This window comes from Malurus melanocephalus, unplaced genomic scaffold, assembly GCF_030028575.1.
Source record: "Malurus melanocephalus ecotype Western Australia unplaced genomic scaffold, MMel_1.1 scaffold_707, whole genome shotgun sequence".
Taxonomy (NCBI): Eukaryota; Metazoa; Chordata; class Aves; order Passeriformes; family Maluridae; genus Malurus; species Malurus melanocephalus.
Window position 1 is genome coordinate 1,929 of NW_026623939.1, and position 19,300 is coordinate 21,228.

The 19,300-nt window shown below is 45.9% G+C and overlaps 2 protein-coding genes across 3 annotated transcripts in view; one reads left to right on the plus strand and one right to left on the minus strand.

Annotated features, from left to right (window-relative positions):
- Positions 1-524: 524 nt before the first annotated feature.
- Positions 525-18,897, minus strand: WDR3 (WD repeat domain 3). 2 transcript variants are annotated; one of them, XM_057384397.1, is made up of 26 exons: positions 18,598-18,897; positions 16,961-17,170; positions 16,432-16,550; positions 15,497-15,575; positions 15,068-15,163; positions 14,489-14,602; positions 13,441-13,542; positions 13,224-13,321; positions 12,199-12,294; positions 11,686-11,916; positions 10,842-10,935; positions 10,435-10,536; positions 9,691-9,776; positions 9,146-9,281; positions 8,353-8,409; positions 7,584-7,684; positions 7,327-7,438; positions 7,078-7,212; positions 5,765-5,815; positions 5,478-5,543; positions 4,948-5,040; positions 4,357-4,404; positions 3,208-3,251; positions 2,634-2,762; positions 2,063-2,156; positions 525-1,498 (listed from the first exon to the last, which is right to left on the minus strand). In XM_057384397.1, the coding sequence occupies exons 1-26, from the start codon at positions 18,766-18,768 to the stop codon at positions 1,343-1,345; spliced, it is 2,820 nt and encodes a 939-aa protein (XP_057240380.1). In that variant the 5' UTR covers positions 18,769-18,897; the 3' UTR covers positions 525-1,342. The 2 variants fall into 2 exon arrangements, with proteins under 2 accessions (XP_057240380.1, XP_057240379.1); XM_057384396.1 differs by having other exon boundaries at positions 14,489-14,599; positions 18,598-18,792.
- A 29-nt stretch (positions 18,898-18,926) lies between these two features.
- GDAP2 (ganglioside induced differentiation associated protein 2) overlaps positions 18,927-19,300 on the plus strand; it is a 24,312-nt gene continuing 23,938 nt past the window's right edge. The window contains exon 1 of the mRNA XM_057384398.1: positions 18,927-19,049. The gene's annotated coding sequence lies outside the window, so the exon portion shown is untranslated. The remainder of the gene's footprint in view (positions 19,050-19,300) is intronic.

The window sequence follows — 19,300 nt, forward strand, 5'->3', positions numbered from 1 at the left end:
CTCTTTTCCAAGTAAAATTATTCTGCACTGACTTTTATGTCTGGCTGCATGCCCTTGTGCAAATGCTATGGCAAATCTAGAAATTAGCTTAAATTATAGTTAGAATTTAGGCTAATGCTGTTAAGAGTTATTTCTCTGTTAGATTGTTAAGGTAAAGSTAWAAATGAAGTTAGATATAAGTTAARTGTTTTCCTATGKTAAATTGTTAGGCTTAAGATATAAGTTAAGTATTATTTAGTGTTGTTAAGCTTTAGGCTGTATTCCTTTTCATCCTGGTCTACACAGTCCACACACACACACAYATAYACATACCTAGGCAGTCTTCATTTCTGGATTTGATTAATTGATTTTTGATTTGATCTGATTTCTTCTGATTRCCTGGATTTTGTTTGCTTYTGTTGTTGTGCCTCAGSTGTCCTTTGTAAGYAGAGTGAATCTTGCCAAYGAATCTGTKGTKYTTTATGCTTTAATATTAAATCTGAYTCTTGCTCATTCCCTTGTCAGTGAYRTTTTGGGYRCTCTCAAGTACACTCCTKGGGACAGCAGCAGAGAMTTGTTCATTTTATTCTGCCCCACTGCCCCCACTGTGAAAATAAATCATTTTATCTGCTACAGCACAAGTACAACAATGCAACAAATCAGTGCAGTTTCTAAAACCTGGGTCAAGTACAAGGCAAACAGTCCAGGCTTCTCACACTTGGTCTGCCAGCTCTCCAGAAAAACACAATCTGGGATGGCAGCCCTTTCATTTGCTCCCACTGATTTTATTCTCTGTAAAAAATCGTTTGAAAACTAACACACAGGCCAAGGCAGCTGAGGATTTACAAAAGGAATACCAGGACAAAACACTGAAAGTTGTCTCATAAAGCAAATCTAAATATGCCTTTAATAGAGCCCAGCAGTTTCTTCCTGTCCACTAAAGAGTGAGGGGCTGTTTACCAAATTCTCACACCTCAGCAGAAGTCACAGAGCTTTTTCCAGAGGCCATAAGCCTCCAGCAGGTGTCCAAACAGTGACAAATCTTGCCAGCTGCCTTCCCTGGCCAGGGCAAGGTCTCCCCAGCAGTCCATGGGCTGGATTCCATTCAATGCTGCCAGAAGAAGCTGATCTCAGGACAAATCAACTCCATTTCTAACAGACATTCCACTGGAGGAACAGAATGTGCAGCAGAGAGTCCATCTCAGAGACACCATTCTGAGTTGGGTCATACCACATGGGGAGGGGACAGASTTTGTCCCAGCACTGGACATTGTCACAGATGTGCAGCCACAAGAACACTTCCATGGTCAGCACTGAGCTTATGTGAGTCCATCCAGGTGCTCTGAGTTTTGGGCAGCAAATGCTAGAGGACTGCAAGAACCATCTTCTCTTTCTTCTTCCTTTTCCTCTTCTTTTCCTCAAAACGTTCAGTGGCATCWGCAAAAAATGTCACCTCCTCCTTGGCCTCAATCTCCCTCTGCAGGAACTGGAGCCCTGCCATGTTGAACCCCAGCACATCCTGCAGAGATAAATCAACACCAACCACACTCTGAGGCACACACCAAGCTTGTTAGGGGCTTGGCCACCTTCTAGTAAAGAGATTTAAAGCAATGTTAGTTTAAATGTAAACTTCATCAGAAGAGGAGAACAGTCAGTGGTTCACTCAGTTCCCCATGGTCTATCTTAGAGCAGCTCTAATCCACTCTATTTTCTGGAAGGGAAGGTGCTGAACTTGCAGGCACCTGAAGCTTCCTCTGGGAAGATGCTCAGTCTGCATGGAGGTAACACCCCAAAGAGCCCAGGAGAAACTGGGAGTTACTTCACCTCCTGCTTATTTAGAAACCAGCAAGCCAAAACATGTGTATCAGAAAATCAAGTGCAAAAGAGGGAGAGAGCACAAGTATAAGGTCACCACTGGGTAGTCCAACATGAGGAGGAAGATAAGGAAAAGGCATTATCCTGTTTGAAAAGGAGGATGGTTGAAATGGACTCAGACCYCCAGGCAACTTTCTCACTGGTCACCACAGACAACTCATGCTCATAATCACTGTTATTATAGAACAGGGGAGGGTACAACACTCACCCGGGCCTCACTGACTCTGGAGATGGTGGTTTTCTTCAGATTTTCTATCACTGTCACCAGCATCTGGTTGCCTGTGATCTGCCCAAAATGTATCCTGGGAACAAAGCAGGCAGTGAGGTATAGCAGCATTGTTCTTAGAAACATCACAAAGCTTGATGTTTCTCACTCCTGAACCTCTGTATGTTCTGGACATACTTTTTTTAATTAGTCATCCCCAGACCTGTAACAGGCATGGACAAATTTAGCTGGGAAAGCTATTTTCTGAAGTTTACCAGTGATTCAAGGGGAAGGTTTTTCTGAAGACAGTGGCTCTGTAGTGACTCTGTGCCACCAACAGCACCACTTCAGACTTGATGTGGCACCTTTCATTCCAGCAAGGATGAGCTGCTCCATGTGGGCATGGGGCACTCTGCATCCCATCAGTCCAATCCCCCACACCATCCCTGTGGGCTGCAGAGATTCTTTATCTCCTGCAGAGACCACATGTTCATTCTCAAGGATGCTTTCACAGCTTCAGGCCCAGATACTCAGCAGCAAGCCCAGATCCTGTCTGGGCAGGTGAAGGACTCACTTGAGCAGGAAGAGGAGAGCTCGGCACAGGAGCTCAACATCTGAGCCCAGCTGAATATATTCATTGAAGAGTCTGAGCAGATCAGGGACATAGGAGAAGGGCAGCACCAGGAGAGACTCTTCCAGCTCACTGAGGGAAAAAGCAAAGRGACACAAGCACCACTCTCAGCCACTGCACTGCTACAGATGAGAAGGAAACATCCCCATAGGCAGGTTCYGCTGTTCAGCTTTGCTAAGCATTCCTCACAGTGCTCCATGACTGAGCACATCTGTATCAGACACCCTGCATCTGGCACAGGGAGCAAGCACACAGCCTTCCCTCCTCAGCATCCCCAAACTGCTTTCCAGTCAACCCACAGCCACAACTTCAGCCCACACTCCCCATGGAAGGAACATTTCCCATTCCCCAATTCCACACATGTTCCCAAAGAGGCTGCCAGGAACAGCAGCTCCAGACTCTCTAGCACTGCCCATACCCAGCATGAGAGACCACTCAAGGACCCCAGCCAGTCCTGGGTGTAGGAATTCAACATTCAGTCACAAATCTGCTCAGCAATAAAGCTCTTGGGACTCACCTTGACTTGACCTTCTTGAAAACTTCCAGCACGTATGCAGAAGGCTGTAACAGAGGAAAGACACCCAGTCCTGTTTATTAAGAAACATTCCAGGATCAACATGCCCTAAGGTCCATTTCAAACAGTTAAAAACACACCATTACATCCTGTGAGACAGACACATCAAATTGACTTTAACAAAGAGGAAATTGCTTCAGCTTCAATCAGCTGCCACTCCGACAAGTCTTCCCTTCTCAGCCTTCTCAAGGTACTCCACACTGGTGAAGTACATTGTGAAAAATCTAATTTATTTGCAACCAGCTATTTATGTCAATGAATCTTGTACAAACTAGGTAAAAAGCTTGGTAAAACAAATTACATGTGTAAAACCTTATACAAACTCATCTCCCAGACTTAATTCCTACTACTCCAGTTTATCTGGTGAAGGTGTTTAGCAGATGCAGAGCAGAGCTGGAACCAGATAATCTTTAAGGTCCATCCAAACTATTGTATCACTGCATGAAAAGGGGTGAGTGAAAAAWCAAGGATCTTCCTAAGGATACTTAAAAAACGTGGTCTGAGAGTGCACACTGGAATAAACCAGGAACACAAAAATTAATCTACTTAGAGTAGTGGATTTTTATTTATCAATAAAATCCATGCATCCTTTTCTGTGTATTTTGTAATATGTCAAAAATTCCTAGAATTTAGTGAAAACTGCTGTGCAGTAGTATGACATGAGAGAATAAGGGCACCAGTCCTAACCTGCAATACCTGGGCACTGAACTACCATTCAGAATGCTCTCAATGTAAACTCCACAGGAATAGGAACAGAATCAGTAACTGGTGTGCCAACATCACAAAAATAAACTTGGAAAAGGTCTAGCTTTCTCATATCTTGGAGAATACTGTATGACAAGGAACATCATAAGGTCATGGCTACTATCAGAGGTGTTCAACCCTGGTGGRGTTTAACTTTTGTACACATATTCATGGCACTAAAAAATAAAAACTATTAAAAAAAAACACCAACCCATCAACATGGAAACCCCAAACAATGTTCACTTTGCACAAGCAAAAAACATTGAACCAAGCAGTCATGCCCCAGAGCAACCCAGCCAGCAAAYCAACTCCAGCTGAGAATGGAGTTGGTCTGAACATTGCACTTACTGTAATATTTCCATAGGCACGGAGAATGGGATTGACAGGAAAGGGAACCTGGAGACAAAGTCAGAACAAGGCAGGTGTGTGAGTATAAATGCATATTCAGAGCAAACTTACTCACAGCAGAAGAGAGTTTTTATTAAATGTTTTCCTGCAATTCCCATATCTCTGCCCTCCCCAGAATGKTGSYKWMRRMYKMRKYYKWMRSCAMCAATCTCATTCTCAGACATATATGACTAACTCAAACATGGATCCATTTTCTTTCACTTGTCACTTTTCCCACTTCTRTCACAGCCCCTTATTTAGCAGAGAGTGTTGAGATGAAGACTAGGCTTTGGWATGAATTTGCAGCAGCACACTCTTCCAGAGACAAAACTTAGATCCCACCATGACTTTAAGCATGAGGATCTTTGGAAAGAACACACCCCCRATTATGCACCAGAGCACAGTGCCATTCAGCTCTCCAAAACATTTGAACAAATGTCTGCTGGTTTTAGCTGTCCTGATTTTATCTGCATGCTAAGGCTTTCTACCTCAGCTGGAAGGATAAAGCAGACACATCTTGGGATTGTACATTGTTACATTATRGTCTTTTACCTCTTTTCCTGCAGCTTTGCATATGGCATTGTGCTCCTTCAGTTTTGCTGTCTCTTCTCTGTACAGCTCGAGAGCTTCCATGATCCTCTCAGCCTGTGCAGCACAASAACAGCACATCAGTGACACCAGACAAGCCAGGACAAAGCTCAGTGGGACAGAGATGATCACACAGAGCATCACATGGCATCTCCCCTGGTAACATCCACTGCAGACTGAGCACACCAGTCATGCCCTGAATATGGGAATTACCACCCCACACCTTCTTGGTACACCTCCCACAAGCACCACAACGGATTTCCACCTTCAACAGAGGCTCACTGGACTGCACAGCCCTTCAGAGAGATGCCCTGAGAACATCTGAGATGCCTTGTGCTTCTTTAAGTGTGAATCCCACAGGGCAAGAGCAGATCCACTCCCCCCACATGGAACAGACAGATTGAGCTGCAGCTACAGGAACCTCACAGACCTCATTTCTCTCAGGAAGAGAGAATTCCTGCACAAAGGCACACTGCACACCCACAGCACCTTACCCCTTTGATGGTTTCAATGGTCTTCTTTCCTGCCAACCCTGTCTCTCCTTGCCTCTCTCCAGCCACCTACAAAATACAAAAACAGAGCTGCAGTTCCATCCCTCCACAGTACCAGAGCCAACTGTATCATGGAGCAGCCACTGCTTCAGCAGCACCTTCTCCCCTGGACCTCCTCAAAGCAAGAAAATGATCCTTCTTCTTTCAAATCTCTTCTATGCCTCTTACAGAAAAAGTTTTTCCTGAGTTTGAACAGTCAGACTGACACACATTCAGATGGTGCAACTCACCACAGGCTGCTCTTCCTTTGCCACACTCTCTTCATATTCAGCTTCTCGTTGCTACAGAGGAGGAGAACACAACATATTAACAGGGCTGAGCAAGAAAAGGGCACAAGTCTCTTCTGGACTGTTTGAGCAAGGCAGCCTGGAGCTTCATGCAGCCCATTGCAACACCAGGACCAACCAGCAGAGACAACAATGCCAGCAGCAAAACACCCATTTTTCCCTGGTCCGAACTGCACAACGAACTCTAAAATCTCCTGAAGAGAAAGAAATCCAGGTCTCTGCTCTGGATACAGGAACAGCCCTTCAGGTTCCCACCAAGATGAGACAGACACTACAGTTCAGCACCACACCTTTCACTAGCCACACAACACAGAGGGAACAAATCTAGAAAAGTCCTGGGGTTGTCCCAGCTTGTAAGAGAAAATCATCTCTGGTCTCTCATCTCACTGCATGATGTGTGAAAGGGCATCAACTGCATCATGTGTAATTCACTACCAGTGGATTCATGCCCACCTTGCCATTCAAACTTTTCTGGAATCTGGAAAAAGTGCTATCTGTCTCTCCTTTTACCACCCTCATTCCTAACACACCAAACACTGGGCATCAAGGCACAGCTTGTGGGTCAGGCTGGGATTAAAAAACCCCAAACATCTATTGCAGTTTCTCATCCATTCCTGCTGCATTTCTGTCTCCTTCTCCACACACCATGGTTTGAGAACTGCCATAAGAAGGGGTGACAGAGATAGGTTTCTCTGAGGGATCCAGCAAAAAGACAAGAGTTACAAATTGTTCCAAGGGAATCTCCAATTGAGTATGTGAAACCAACACATCAGCCAGCCCTAATGGTSGTTCAATACTGGAACAGGTGCTCCAACAGCCTGGAAAATCTTTCCTTGGAGATGTCAATGTTTTAAGGTAAGTCTCTAAGCAGTGTGATAGAATTTAAGATTATCCAGCAGTGAGCAAGGGCTATGACTAGAGACCTCCAAACTTTCCTTCCTATTGAAGCTCTTCTATGATACCTCACAATAAATGTTCAAATTAAATAGAAGGAGCTTCTTCCAGCACCCCTGAGCTCTGGGGCCTGCTATTGAGACAGAATGGACCTCTCATGGTTGGAGAGGGACAAATTGCATTTAACAGGAGCAATGCTCTCCATCCCTCCAGAACAGCAACCTCCCAAGCACACTTGTACTGAAAGGAGCACAAGAGAATGTCAAAGGCTATAGGCAACAGACCTGTAGAAAACCACAACTACACAGCAAAAAAAAAATAGGTCTGGAAGTCATTTTTGGTGGGAAAAACACAATCCTCACCATCTCCCTCTCCTCTTCCAAGATAAGGGGCTCCCTTGTCCTTTCCCAGAGGCGCAGGGAYTTGTCATGGGATGCTGACACCACGTAGTCTCCATTGGGACTGAGTGCCAAACACCACACCTCCTGGTGATGCCCCTGCACAGATGACAGAAAAAGTGTGACATTAACACCACCCAACTTCCACCCCTGAGGAAAATGCTGCTCATGCAGGGATAATGATTCCTTTCAACAGACTCCAAAACTTCCTACCTCCAGTGTCTGGATATGCTCAAATTTATCTGCATCCCACTGCTTAATCTTGCAGTCCTTCCCAGCTGTGAAGAAGAGATGGGATTTTGGCACAAACTGCAGATACATCACACTAGAAGAGAAAAAGGCTCAATTTTACCCACTTGAGGAATACTGCAAAATTCTCCCTGCTCTGTACTGGACAAAGGGGTTATTGCTGGATCACAACCCCTTGGAGACAAGTCTACAGTCCAGAGATGCTGTAGGATTTGACTGACCTGTCATCATGGGCAAAGAGAGAACGGTGACAGTCCCCAAAATCCAAGCCCCAAATCTTCACATTTCTGTCAGCAGAGCCAGTTGCAATCAGAGTTCCATCCTAAAGAGCAACAAAGAGAGAGGAAGGTGCGGGGAGCTGGCTGACAACCCCATGAGGAACTGCTGCTGACCCAGTGACACGTGGCTCCTGAAATAGGGCCTCCTGATCCCTCCCTCTCATCTCCTCTCCTCAGTGGCCCATCCTTTGGTACTGCCACAACCCACTGACAGCACTCTGGTCCTCCTCTCACCCTCTGAAGGTATTTGCTTGTATCTTGACTTTTAATGGGCCTCATTCCAAAGACACCTCAGAGCAGGTTCATTTTKTCATTTTGCAGCCCAAAAATGAACAGGCACAGAGGCTGCTCCCTCTCAGCACCTGCCCTCTGCTCCCTCTAACAAGTCAGGCTCCCCTCACACAGTAACTTCAGCAGAAAGCAGGCTGTACCTCTTAAAATGAGTGTAAGGAAACATTACAACGTTTTGACTTCTACTAGCTCACAAAATGCCCCAGGTCAGTTCTGTCATGACCCMAATTCTGTTACCCCTTCCAGCGAGCACAGGACTGCAGAATAAGAAGGAGCTTGCTGTGTCCCATCCAGAAACTGTTAATTCAGGAGCATGGATGTGACAAGAGAACATTATCCTAGAGGCCTTGCTGCCAGCAGAGGTTCTCACACTCCTCCATATCACCACAGTCCCATGTTACACAGGCTTAATGATACTTACATAGCAGATGTCCATACACAGCACTGGCAGCTTGTGTCCATACAAAGAGAGGAAAAACTGAAGCAGAAAAAAGGTGACTCAATCAGACATGCTGGGTAGAGATGTGTGAAAAATCTCAAGTTCCAAGCTAGTTCTGTTCTGCCTCAGGAGCTGTTTTTCTGGCCCCATTTTCATTCTTGCCCTGAGCACTGTTAGCAGCAGAGCCATGTTTACAGAACTGAGAAGAGGGTGGAAGTACCCAGGCAAGCTGAGCTTGCTCTGTTAGCTCTCTAGCTAACTCTGGTGCCCATCACCACTGCCTATGGAGTTTATTTCTGTTTCTCTCCATATAACTGCCCATCACCACTGCCTATGGAGTTTATTTCTGTTTCTCTCCATATAACTGTCAGCACCAGTCTCTCTCGTGTCACCCCCTAACATCCACATGCTAATACACTGCTCACAAACCCATCACACACCGCTAACAAGGAAGGTTCTCCTCCCCCAGGTTTTGCCTCTGCTATGCCCTATTTAACATCACATGTGACATTTTCATCCCCACCCTTACAGTGCCTGACAGATCTGGAGTACCACCATGTCTGCCATCTGCAGACTCAGAACACCTTCCAAATGCAAAATGGGTCTTCTTCCCAGTGTGGGACAGCCATGTTTCTGTCAGGTTTGACAACAAACAGGCCCTTGAGGCAGGATGCATGGTCTCTCTGACTCTTCTTGGTGTTCAACAACAAACAGACACTTCTCCTTTGTATTCCTGATCTTGCAAGCTACACTTACAGCCTGTTTGGTCATGTACCTTCAGTGTGTCAATGTAGAACACCTTCACAGTGCAATCCAGCAAGGAGACAGCCAGCAGCTTCTGGTTGGGGCTGTASCGCACACAGAGCACGTCCTCATCCAGCTCTAAAATGCGCACGTGCTTCATGGAAAGCCTGGCAACAAGAGGGGAAAAAACTGTTATCCCAAGCAAACAGACTAGGAGAGATATGGATACAAGTCCCACACTTGGAAAGCAAGGGAATTCTAACATGCAGCACCTCGTTGCTCACTGTGGAAATAAGGACTGAAAATAAGCAGGTCCTGATGGCTGATGGACTTCACTGCTACATTTATGGCAAAGATCTGCAGTCAGCCTCATCAGACACTAAACTCACAATCAAAAGGGATCAGAATGAGGAAATGCCCTTCTCCAGATAAGCTCAGRTCTTTACAAAACAGCACTGAGCTCATGCTCTTCTCCACGTGTTCCACACAGATGTCATGGGCATTTCTTGCAGTGCACAGCAAAGGCCAAAGCACYCATCAAAGATGACAGAACCTGCACAAGGCTTATCTTCTCACCTTTTCTGAACACTGCTCTCATCCTTCACAAGCTCAAACTCCCAGAACTTGACACATTTATCAGCACCTCCTGTCACAAAGCCATGCTGTAGGGGAAAACAAAAATGTTGTGAAACTAGCTGCTATCACCCAGGGAAAGTCTACAGTAAGGAATTGCCAACACAGAGGAGATTTTTGAAATGTCCCACATTCCTACAGCATTAATGATTAAGTGGACACCACCTGGAGCCAAAGTTCTCTCTGGTTAGAGAACACTTTGGCTGAACAACAACAAAAAAGCTCTRGCTTATTTTGGAGGTCTAAGACAAAGACCCCAAACGTAAAACAAAACCTGGACTGAAACTTTGGGACTGAAAACAGACATCTCAGCTGCAAGTAACAATATGGTTTTGTTTCATGGGCAACTTGAGACTCTCACTGTCASTGGATCACACATACCTTACCACACCCCTACAAGCAGAGCCTTCTAAAGGAACAACAGTTCAACATTTTATACTAAGAACAAGGGTAAAATCCATGCCACATGTTTTAATTTGTAGGTTGGATGAATATCAGGCAGGTTGTTTTTTTGTTTTTTTTTTGCTGTAGTTTTGATTCCCTTGTAAAGTTCTTAGACACTGCATCCTCCACATCCCAAGATGAGGGGTTCCCATGCTCCCATCAGTGGTGCAAACACAGTACTATAGGAAGGAATTACGTGAAAAGATGTGCAACATATGATGCTTATAAGGGTGGCTGAATTACCTGGTCTGGTGAAAGAGCAATGGACCACACTGCCCCATCATGAGCATTGAGACTCTCTATCAGACTGCCAGAAGCCAGGTCATACAGCTGCAGCTTCCCAGTCTGGGGAGAAAGACATCACAGAGGAACAATCAGCCTTTGCTCAAAACTCATCCCAGCTCCTGGCTGTAGAGCTCTCTGCCACCCATGTCCCCAGCAGCCAGCTTCATTAGATGGCCACAGGTAGCCACACAGATGGCCAAACTCCTGATCTCTCATCAGGACCTTCCCAAAGCTCTCCCCTGCTGTCCAGCTCAAGCCTTGGGWGCTCTGTAATGACTCTGGGAACACAGCAGTGCTCTGGATCATGACATTTTCCTGTCACACCCCCAGAGCTGGGCAGTCTGGAGTCAGAGGACACTGCTCACCTTGGTGCCAACGATGACCTGCCGATCTCCAGGCACAAAGAGCGAGCAGAGCGCGTACTCRCACTCCATCGTCCGGATGCACTGCAACGTTGACCTGTGCACAAAGACAAAGCCCAAAATCTCTCATCACACACAAAATCTGGCCTGCTCAGTGAGACACACTCCACTGTGGCCTCAACCTATGGCTGTCTTTCAGCTGGGGTCAGAAGATAAGCCACCACCTCTCTATTGACCCAAATACTACTGCTAACAACATTTCCCATAAAAACCTGCCATTATATGTTCCACCATCATGACCTATTGCTGTTGTGAACAAGAACAGAGCTYCTAATATCAAAGAACATTTCAGGAGAGGGGGGAGGAGTGTAAGACAGTATGCTCAGAAGAAAATAAGCTTGAAATCAGCACCACCCCAGAAACACTGGGACAACACTCTACATAAACACACAGAACTCCAGATGAAAACAATAGCCCAGTCAGTCTAATACTAGATCCTTCAGATAAGATGTCAAGAAACTCACATTCTCAGAAGAGCAGGCAGTAGCTTGTTTAGGGTAACAGCTATTACCTCTTATTAAAAAGGAAAAAACAGAAAAAAACCCATAACAAAACACAGTCTATAGCCAGCTGCTATCTATGACCTTGGTGTTTAGACTTTGTGTTGAAATTTTCGATCTACAGGTTCTCAGTTGCCCTAATAAGGGAGGAAGAAAAATAATTTTCTATTCACTTCCTTTACTTCATTCACTGTTTCACCCTTTCCATTGTCCTCTTTTCCTTATCACTGCTTTTCTTAACACAGCATCCCTGAATTCTGGGAGACTGGCACAACTAGACTGCGTACCTGTTCCAAATCTTCACAGATTCTGCAGCTGCTGAGAGAATGGCAATGTTGTCAGAGCTGAAAGCCAAYGTCCTGACATCACTGCGGTGACCTCCAATGGTTATCCTGGACACACGGACAGCCTGGGGGACTTGTGCTGACAGGTCCAGGTTGTACAAYTCAATGACGTTGTTCTGGAGCAGCAGCACCATCTTCAGCTCTCCTTTTGGAGAGAGAATCAAGTCAAATGACCTGTTTGATTAGACAAAAGMAGAGCTGTACACAGGGCAGTAAGACAAAATGTAGGAGGGATCAAATATTAGGAACAACTGAGATAGAGGAATATAGACAGAGCATATCCAACAAGCAAGTACACACTGAGGTGTGAATGGACTGGAGATCATGGCAGGCCTCTCCCCAGCTCCAAGCCAAACACATGCTGAGGAGGAAACTTCTTCCATCTCTGCCATGCAAAATTCTCCCCAGGTAGCTGCATGATCACTAATCAGACTCTACAAAAGGTTTGCCACTCACTTGATTTTAGAAGAAGCTTTGACATTAGTGACCCGCTGAATCTCCTCCTGCAGGCTCAGCTCCACACTCTTTTCAGGCTCCTCTTCAGAGTTCTGTCTGGAAATGTCAGATAAGGGAGGAGAGTCAAATGAGCCAGCACAGCCAACAAAAACTAACACAGAGACAGAGAAAACATAAGGAAACCACTTAGCCCACTGAAAATAAGTTCCCTCTTATCCAGAAGTGCTAACCATATTTAAGAATAGGGTGGACAGTGAAATTCATGCTAGTATGCAGACTACTAAAGACACAAACTATCCTAAGAAAGGCAACCTCCTCTGGAGCCAGAACAGGAGGCACATTACAATGATGGAGACAAAACAGGCAACAGAAGCTGTGTTTGAGAGCAAGATCAGCTTCTGCTCATCTCYTATCGCTCACCAAAAGCTCTCAGTCACTGCCAAAATGCATTTCCAGATTTACAAGCCTTATGCTTTAGTTTCTACCTTGGGGCCAGATCCCTCCCTAAGTGCTGTTCTCAAGCACCTGTTAAGTGCCAGGACAGGCAGACATACACTTAACACAGAGTAAACATTAACAAAGCTCTCACCTGTATCTGCCTGCTGTAAAACAGGAGATGAGGTATCAGACTCACTGTGATTTCTCAACAAAATTCTCATTCCTGCATCAAGGAATGATGATYGAGGAACTGCCCATCAAGGACTTACATTGGTGCACCAAGCACTACAAACAGCACTGTGAGGTAGAGCTGAGCAGCCCCAAAAACCCCATTTTATGTCCATTTCTTTGCACCCATTAGCTTTCTGGTTTGTTTTTTCTTCAGGGAGAAGACTCAGAGAGAAAGGTATTTCCTTAGTCTCTGGGAGTACTGTTGCTCAGRCACACACCAAGGATGCATAGGAACAGCAGCCCCAAAATACAACAGCTAGCACAAAAAGAAGCTTGGAGTTCAGCCACCTGTAATGCTACTGAAGAGCTTTTCTGAGAGTTTTTTTGACAGAGACAGTATCCCAAAAATTACTTACTTGGCTTTTTTCCTYGCTTTCTTCATTTTCTTTTCCAATTTCTTTTGGATTTCCTCTTCAGAAAGGACAGAGAACACTTCCAGAACAGCATCTATTCCCTAGAGTCAGAGTGAACAAATTCAAAGGTCTGCAAAGCCCTGGATGGCCCTTACAGAAAATACCCAAGGTCTCTACCAGCCTCCTCTGCAGCTCAACAGCAGAGCCCCCCATTACTCACATGGCAGGCCAAAAATTTGCCCATCCTGTCTGTGCCAAGAGTCACCACTCGGTCTCTCCCTTCCCGCATGATGGATCCAACTTTGCTGCACTTAACGATGCACTGCAGGGAAAGAGGAGCAAATTTGGGTCTGAAAAATCAAGTGATCTTCTCAAGAAAACTCAACCTGCTGACAAGGGAAGTCAAGGAGAGGGGGAAATGAACCTACAGCCTCCTAGTAGAACAGCTAGTAAGGATAATAAAAGGACAAAATAAGCATCTGCGTGAGCTACAGGCTTATCTCCTTGTGTTTTGTTGTATTTCAGCTGAAAATAAYCACTGGCAGTCTCAGTGGAAGAATAATTTCACTTTACTGGCAAACCACAGCCACTTAAGAGACAGAGATGAACTTTTATGCTACAGAGACAGTAGAGCTCAGTCAAAAGAGGCAGAGAAGGTGAGAACAGAGACTCTTAAAGAGGGCATTAAAGGAAGAGGAATCCTCTGGAGAGGAAGCTGGAAAATTAATTAACAAGGTCAGGTATCTAYAACTAYAAGCAGTCTGAGACCTGAGCAGTTYCCCAGAAAATTCTACCAAAAAGACAGATTCAGTAAAGTCTCCAGCAGCAGCACAAGTGGGAATGGMTTTCTGCAATCAAATCTCACACCAAATTTCATTACAGTGCAACCCTAACCTCTCAGGTACTGCAAAGCTAAGCATCAGCACTGAACTCAGCAGSTGTCAACCAGCTAGAAAGAATTTTATTTTTGTGTTGTTTGATGAAAGAACTCCATTAACACTGTTTAAATTTATGCATTTGCTAGKCYTTSTCAAAYAAAAAGCAAAGAAAAACTGTCAGTGGAGAATAAATCTGTRTTTTGGCACACATACTTCTGCTGATGTTTTGCAGGTAAGATGAAGCAGGACATCCTGCTGAGGAAGCTGTTATGGAGCAGTACAAGAGTCATCACAGTTTCCCAAACAGGCTAAATATGATACTCAGAATATAAACCATGAAAATGGGGTTAGATACACCATCTCATAGACAGCATGGAAAACTGATCTTACTTCCTCGGGATGCTCATCCAACTCTAAGGTCTCATCTTCAGTGTTTTCTTCTGCTCCAGGTAAAGAAGACCCTTTGCTTTTCTTGGATTCTGGTTCATCAGGATCTTGTACCTGCTCACAGGAGAAAAAAAGAAAAACTAAACAAAAGGAGTACCTTAAACCTCAAGAGCTATAGTGTTGTGGTTTCTGTCTCACACTTCATTTTCCTGGAAGTACAATTGGTTAGCATACACTGGAATGTCCTACAGCACTCCTGTAGGCACCCAAGCATTCCATGTTCTCCCATGATTATCAACCACCCACAAGAGTCTTCTCCAGCTGTAAGTCAGAAGGCAGGAAGACCTGACACACTGTGGAAATCTTGTTCCAGAAGTGCTCACAGCTTCACTTGAAAGCTCAAAACACAGGAAACAGCAAAGTTCATCTCACAAGCCCCTTCTGGACCCCTCAGACAGCAAAGCCATTGCTCTGGCTGTTTCCCAGATCATCCATSACATTTGAACATGTTCCAGTTCCACCTCAGTTCAAAGACAAGCAGTGGGCAGGGGGGTCTGAGGTGTTACAGAGGGAATGCCTTACCTCCTGGATGTAGGTGAGATCCCACACCCTCAGCTCACTGTCAGCACTCCCAGTGATCAGACGCTTCTCTTTGGAGAGCAAAGCCATCCCCCAGACCTGTACAGAGGTACAATGTGAGGAATTGACTCCTCTGACTATCATAACAAAAACATCTTTAATTGCATCTGCATCTTTAATTGACTTCTTTAAACAGCAGCCAAATAGTGACTGGATCTAGCTGAGACCTCCTCTGGGGACACGTGTATGGGATGCAKCTGATAACAGCTCCAGGAATGTTTGGAAATTTCTCATTTGCTCACTCTTAGAGCCTAATGAAAGTGAAATATATGTTGGTGCCAGTTTACAACTCCTGAGAGCAAGGAATGCCCAACATGGGCCACGACATCCTGAGACCCTCCAGCCCAATGGCTCCCCACACATCCCCTTTACCTCAGCTCGGTGTCCAACCAGAGTTTTGAAGCAGTGCTGGGTGTCCAGATCCCACCATTTCACCAGTGTGTCTTTGGCACTGCAACAAAGAGGAAAAATTCAGACATGAGGAAAGACTCCAGACCTCACCCCTCAGAGAAGTGGTAGAAATACAAAAAAAAAAAATTAAAATAAGTCAGAACATGTCACAGAGCAGCTGAAACCAAACAAAAACCAAGTACAGGAATGCTGCAAAAGGATACCTATCAAGTCACTGAAGCTGACCTGCAAATATTTGAAATTGCATTAAGAAATGGTATCATTTTYCAAAGCAACAAAATACTACTTTTTCCATCTGCAAATAAAAAAGCAAAAGTAACTTGTTTTAATTTTGAACTGAACTCATTGCATGCACTTTTCAGTAAAAAAATACTGACTGATATTTCAGCAGGAGTATCTTTTGTCAGCCATTTATTACTCAAGGGATTCAGTCAACTCACAGCTCATGCTGAATAACTAAAAATCAACTAAAAAAACCCTATCATCTTTTAACTAATTCCTATATTTACAACTTACAAGGAASCAAYCTGTCACATATACAGAAAGTAGGTMTGCTTAACTCTTCAAGATAAACAAAAACACTCCCCAAAATATTTACATAAACAATGAACATATTTTGTGTTACAACAGTTTTAAGTTGATGGATTTACCAACAAGTTCAACCCTTCTCCAAACACTTTTTCAGTATGGCCATTTCAGCTGCTCTAAGACTTTGATTCAGGCACCAGACTTAAAAAATACATCAATGTGACACAATCATATTCAAAGATGCTGGTGGGTCTGAGATATCACGAGACAAGAAGGAAAATACAAATGGCTGTAGCACACAGGATTCTAAATTGCAAGAACAACCATGTCTGCTTTTCTGATCAATAATTACTCTTAGTCTGGCTCACCAGGTGACCAACAGGTTCTTCTCCTTCAAGAAAAGGACTTGAGTGATGACATCTTTATGTCCCCTCAGCCGGTAGAGGCCACTTTCATTGATGACATCCCACACGATGACTTCTGTATCCTGAAAAAAGAGAGAGAGTCTATAAGGGACTGGCACTTGTCTCTGCAAAACTTCTGCCATGGGACTGAAAAGATTATCTGAGAGCACACTTTCTCCCTCTGAATCTCAAGGATGATTAATGCAACTGACATTTCTTCCCCAAAGGGRCAGTCAGACTGATAAATGTAGTGCTGTTCCACCCTGAGACACTTTTGCTGTTCCTGATCTCACAAGATTCTTCACTTTAACAGCTCTACCAGTGTCCTATTCCTGTSTGGAGCCCCTGCTGCTCTCCCAGCTTCTGTCACTGTCACCCTTTGGCTGTGGGCACACACCACACTTGAAATACTGAACATTTTAGTGCAGCTCAGCCTTGCCCATGGGGTATCTCTGTGAAAGGACCATCCTCTAGATGTGAAACCCTCCCTTACCTTGGAGCCAGACACCAGCCTGCCACCCAGGTGGTCATACTGCAGGGCTGTAACTGCAGCCCTGTGCCCATTGAAAGTGACAGTCGATTCTCCACTGAGAAGGTTGAAGACACGGACTGCTCCATCTTCGTACCCAACAGCCAAGTGCAAACCATCTGGAGAGGGGCASAGGCAACTGACTTCYTGCTTGAGACCCTTMAGGATAAGAACCTGAAATGTTTAGGAGACAAAACATGTGTAATGTTGACAAATGACATCTCAGAGACAGACACTTATAGAAAGAATATAGTCTACTCCTCTCCTGAACTCCCAACTGAGCACTTCTGCCACTTTATAAGTTAATTTTTTACCCTCCTGCACCAAATGTGGTGTCATTAGCCCCATTTTCCAAAGCAAACAGGAGCAAGAAGGAAGCAATTTCTCACAACCAAACAGGAAGCAGAATAAGCCCTGCAACTCAGAACCTGACAGTTCTGCCCCAACACATTTTAAATGCCATGGAGTAAGAACACTGTTTGAGTGCCAAGTCGGAAAGTTTCTTCCTGACTCCATCCTCTCTTGCCTGGCCTTTCCTGGGTATAGGTCAGAGCTGCTTTTCCACCGACTGCACAAGAACTTGAGAATGATATAAACATCAAAACAACGTAACAGCAGTCAGCACTCCAGGGGCTATGAAACAAAATCAGATTTCAGTTCAAAGTGGACACACAAAGCACTTACAGTAATTTCTGAATCTCACAGGAGACAGTGTGTGGCAAAGTCCTAAAAGTTACAGCTCACAACCTCCCTATGTACACAACTTTCACATGGGATTCCCAGCCAAAACACAAACTCTATGACATCCCTGATTCATCCAAGAACATTCCCATCGCCAGCTAAACAGGGACCAGTTTTCCAGTTACTGTGACAGCAATTAGTCTTCCACAACTGAGGTCCTGAGGCAAATCTCAAGGGATCCACAGTGAAATTCAGTTGTTTTAAAACCAAATCGAGATAAAATAAATTACTCTCACARTAAGAGCAGAGCAGCAGGACCACCACTCCCTCCCTGTGACAACTGATGGCTACAAGTTACKACCAAAGAAAACAAAGGTGAGAGTTGCTGCATTCCAGATTTCCCTTATCCAAATCACCTGTAACCACCTCTATTCAGGTGGTGCTGCCTGTTAGATTGCAACAAATTCAAACCTTGTAAATCCCTTAAACTGAAATAAGCAATTACTTTCTTGCAATATGCAAGACCTTCTTCTGAGCATCCAACACCGCAATGTATTTCGGACTATTCAAAAGGTTACACCATGCAGAACTCTTTTTATTGGGCAGCTTGGGGAACTGGAAGATGGGCCCAGGACGCAGCCAGAGCTGCAGACTCGCACCATAACCAAACAGAATGATGGGCCAGGACACAGCCAGAGCTGCAGACTCGCACCATAACCAAACAGAATGATGGGCCAGGACACAGCCAGAGCTGCAGACTCGCCCCATAACCAAACTCCACGCTGTGCTCACACTTCCCAAAAGTGGGGAGAGGCTGTGGAGGTGTTGCTTACCCCCAAACGCCTCCCAGCAGTACCAACAGCTTCAGGCGGCCCCAAAGCCCCTCACGCCGCACCCCAGCCCTGCATTTCGGCACCCACCTTCTCTCCTTTCCTTGTGTCCCACACGAACACGTGCTCGCAAGCCGGCACGGCCACATAGCGGCCCCGCTCGCCGCGCAGAGCCACGAAAGCCACGGCGGCCCTGGCGCTGGCCACCAGGCCGAAGAGCGCGGCGGGCTCGTAGCGCAGGTACTGCCGCGTCAGCCCCATGGCGGCGSCGGGRAGGAGGGAAGGAAAGAARGAAGGAATGAAAGAAGGAAGGAATGAAAGAAGGCTCGGGGAGCCCCGGCCGCCACACGTGCAGCCCCGGCCCCGCCGCGCTGGAAGTGCGTCAGAGCGGGCCCGGCTGTGAGGGCGGCCCTCAGGCTGCTCCCGCCCAGGGAAGCGGAAGCGCGGCGGACGCGGAGCTTTCCCTGGGTGATGTCGCCAGACCGGCGCCGACCGGGAGCCTCTGTCCGGGCGGGGCTGGCGGCGGCTCTGCGGCTGTGCCCGTGAGTGCGATGCGATGCGATGCGGTGCTGTGCTGTGCTGTGCTGTGCCGGGGGTCAGCCCGGTCTGTGCTGGGCGGGGGACGCTGGATGGCGGGCGGAGCGCGGTGCCGGGCTCGGGGTGCGAGCCGTGAGGCGGGAGAGGCGGGAGAGGCGGCTTCTCCTCCCGGTACGGGCACGGCGATGGGGCCTCGGTGCCCCTCGCAGAGTTCCGTGCCCGGTTCCCCGTTCCGAGCCTGGCAGCCCTGGGGCCG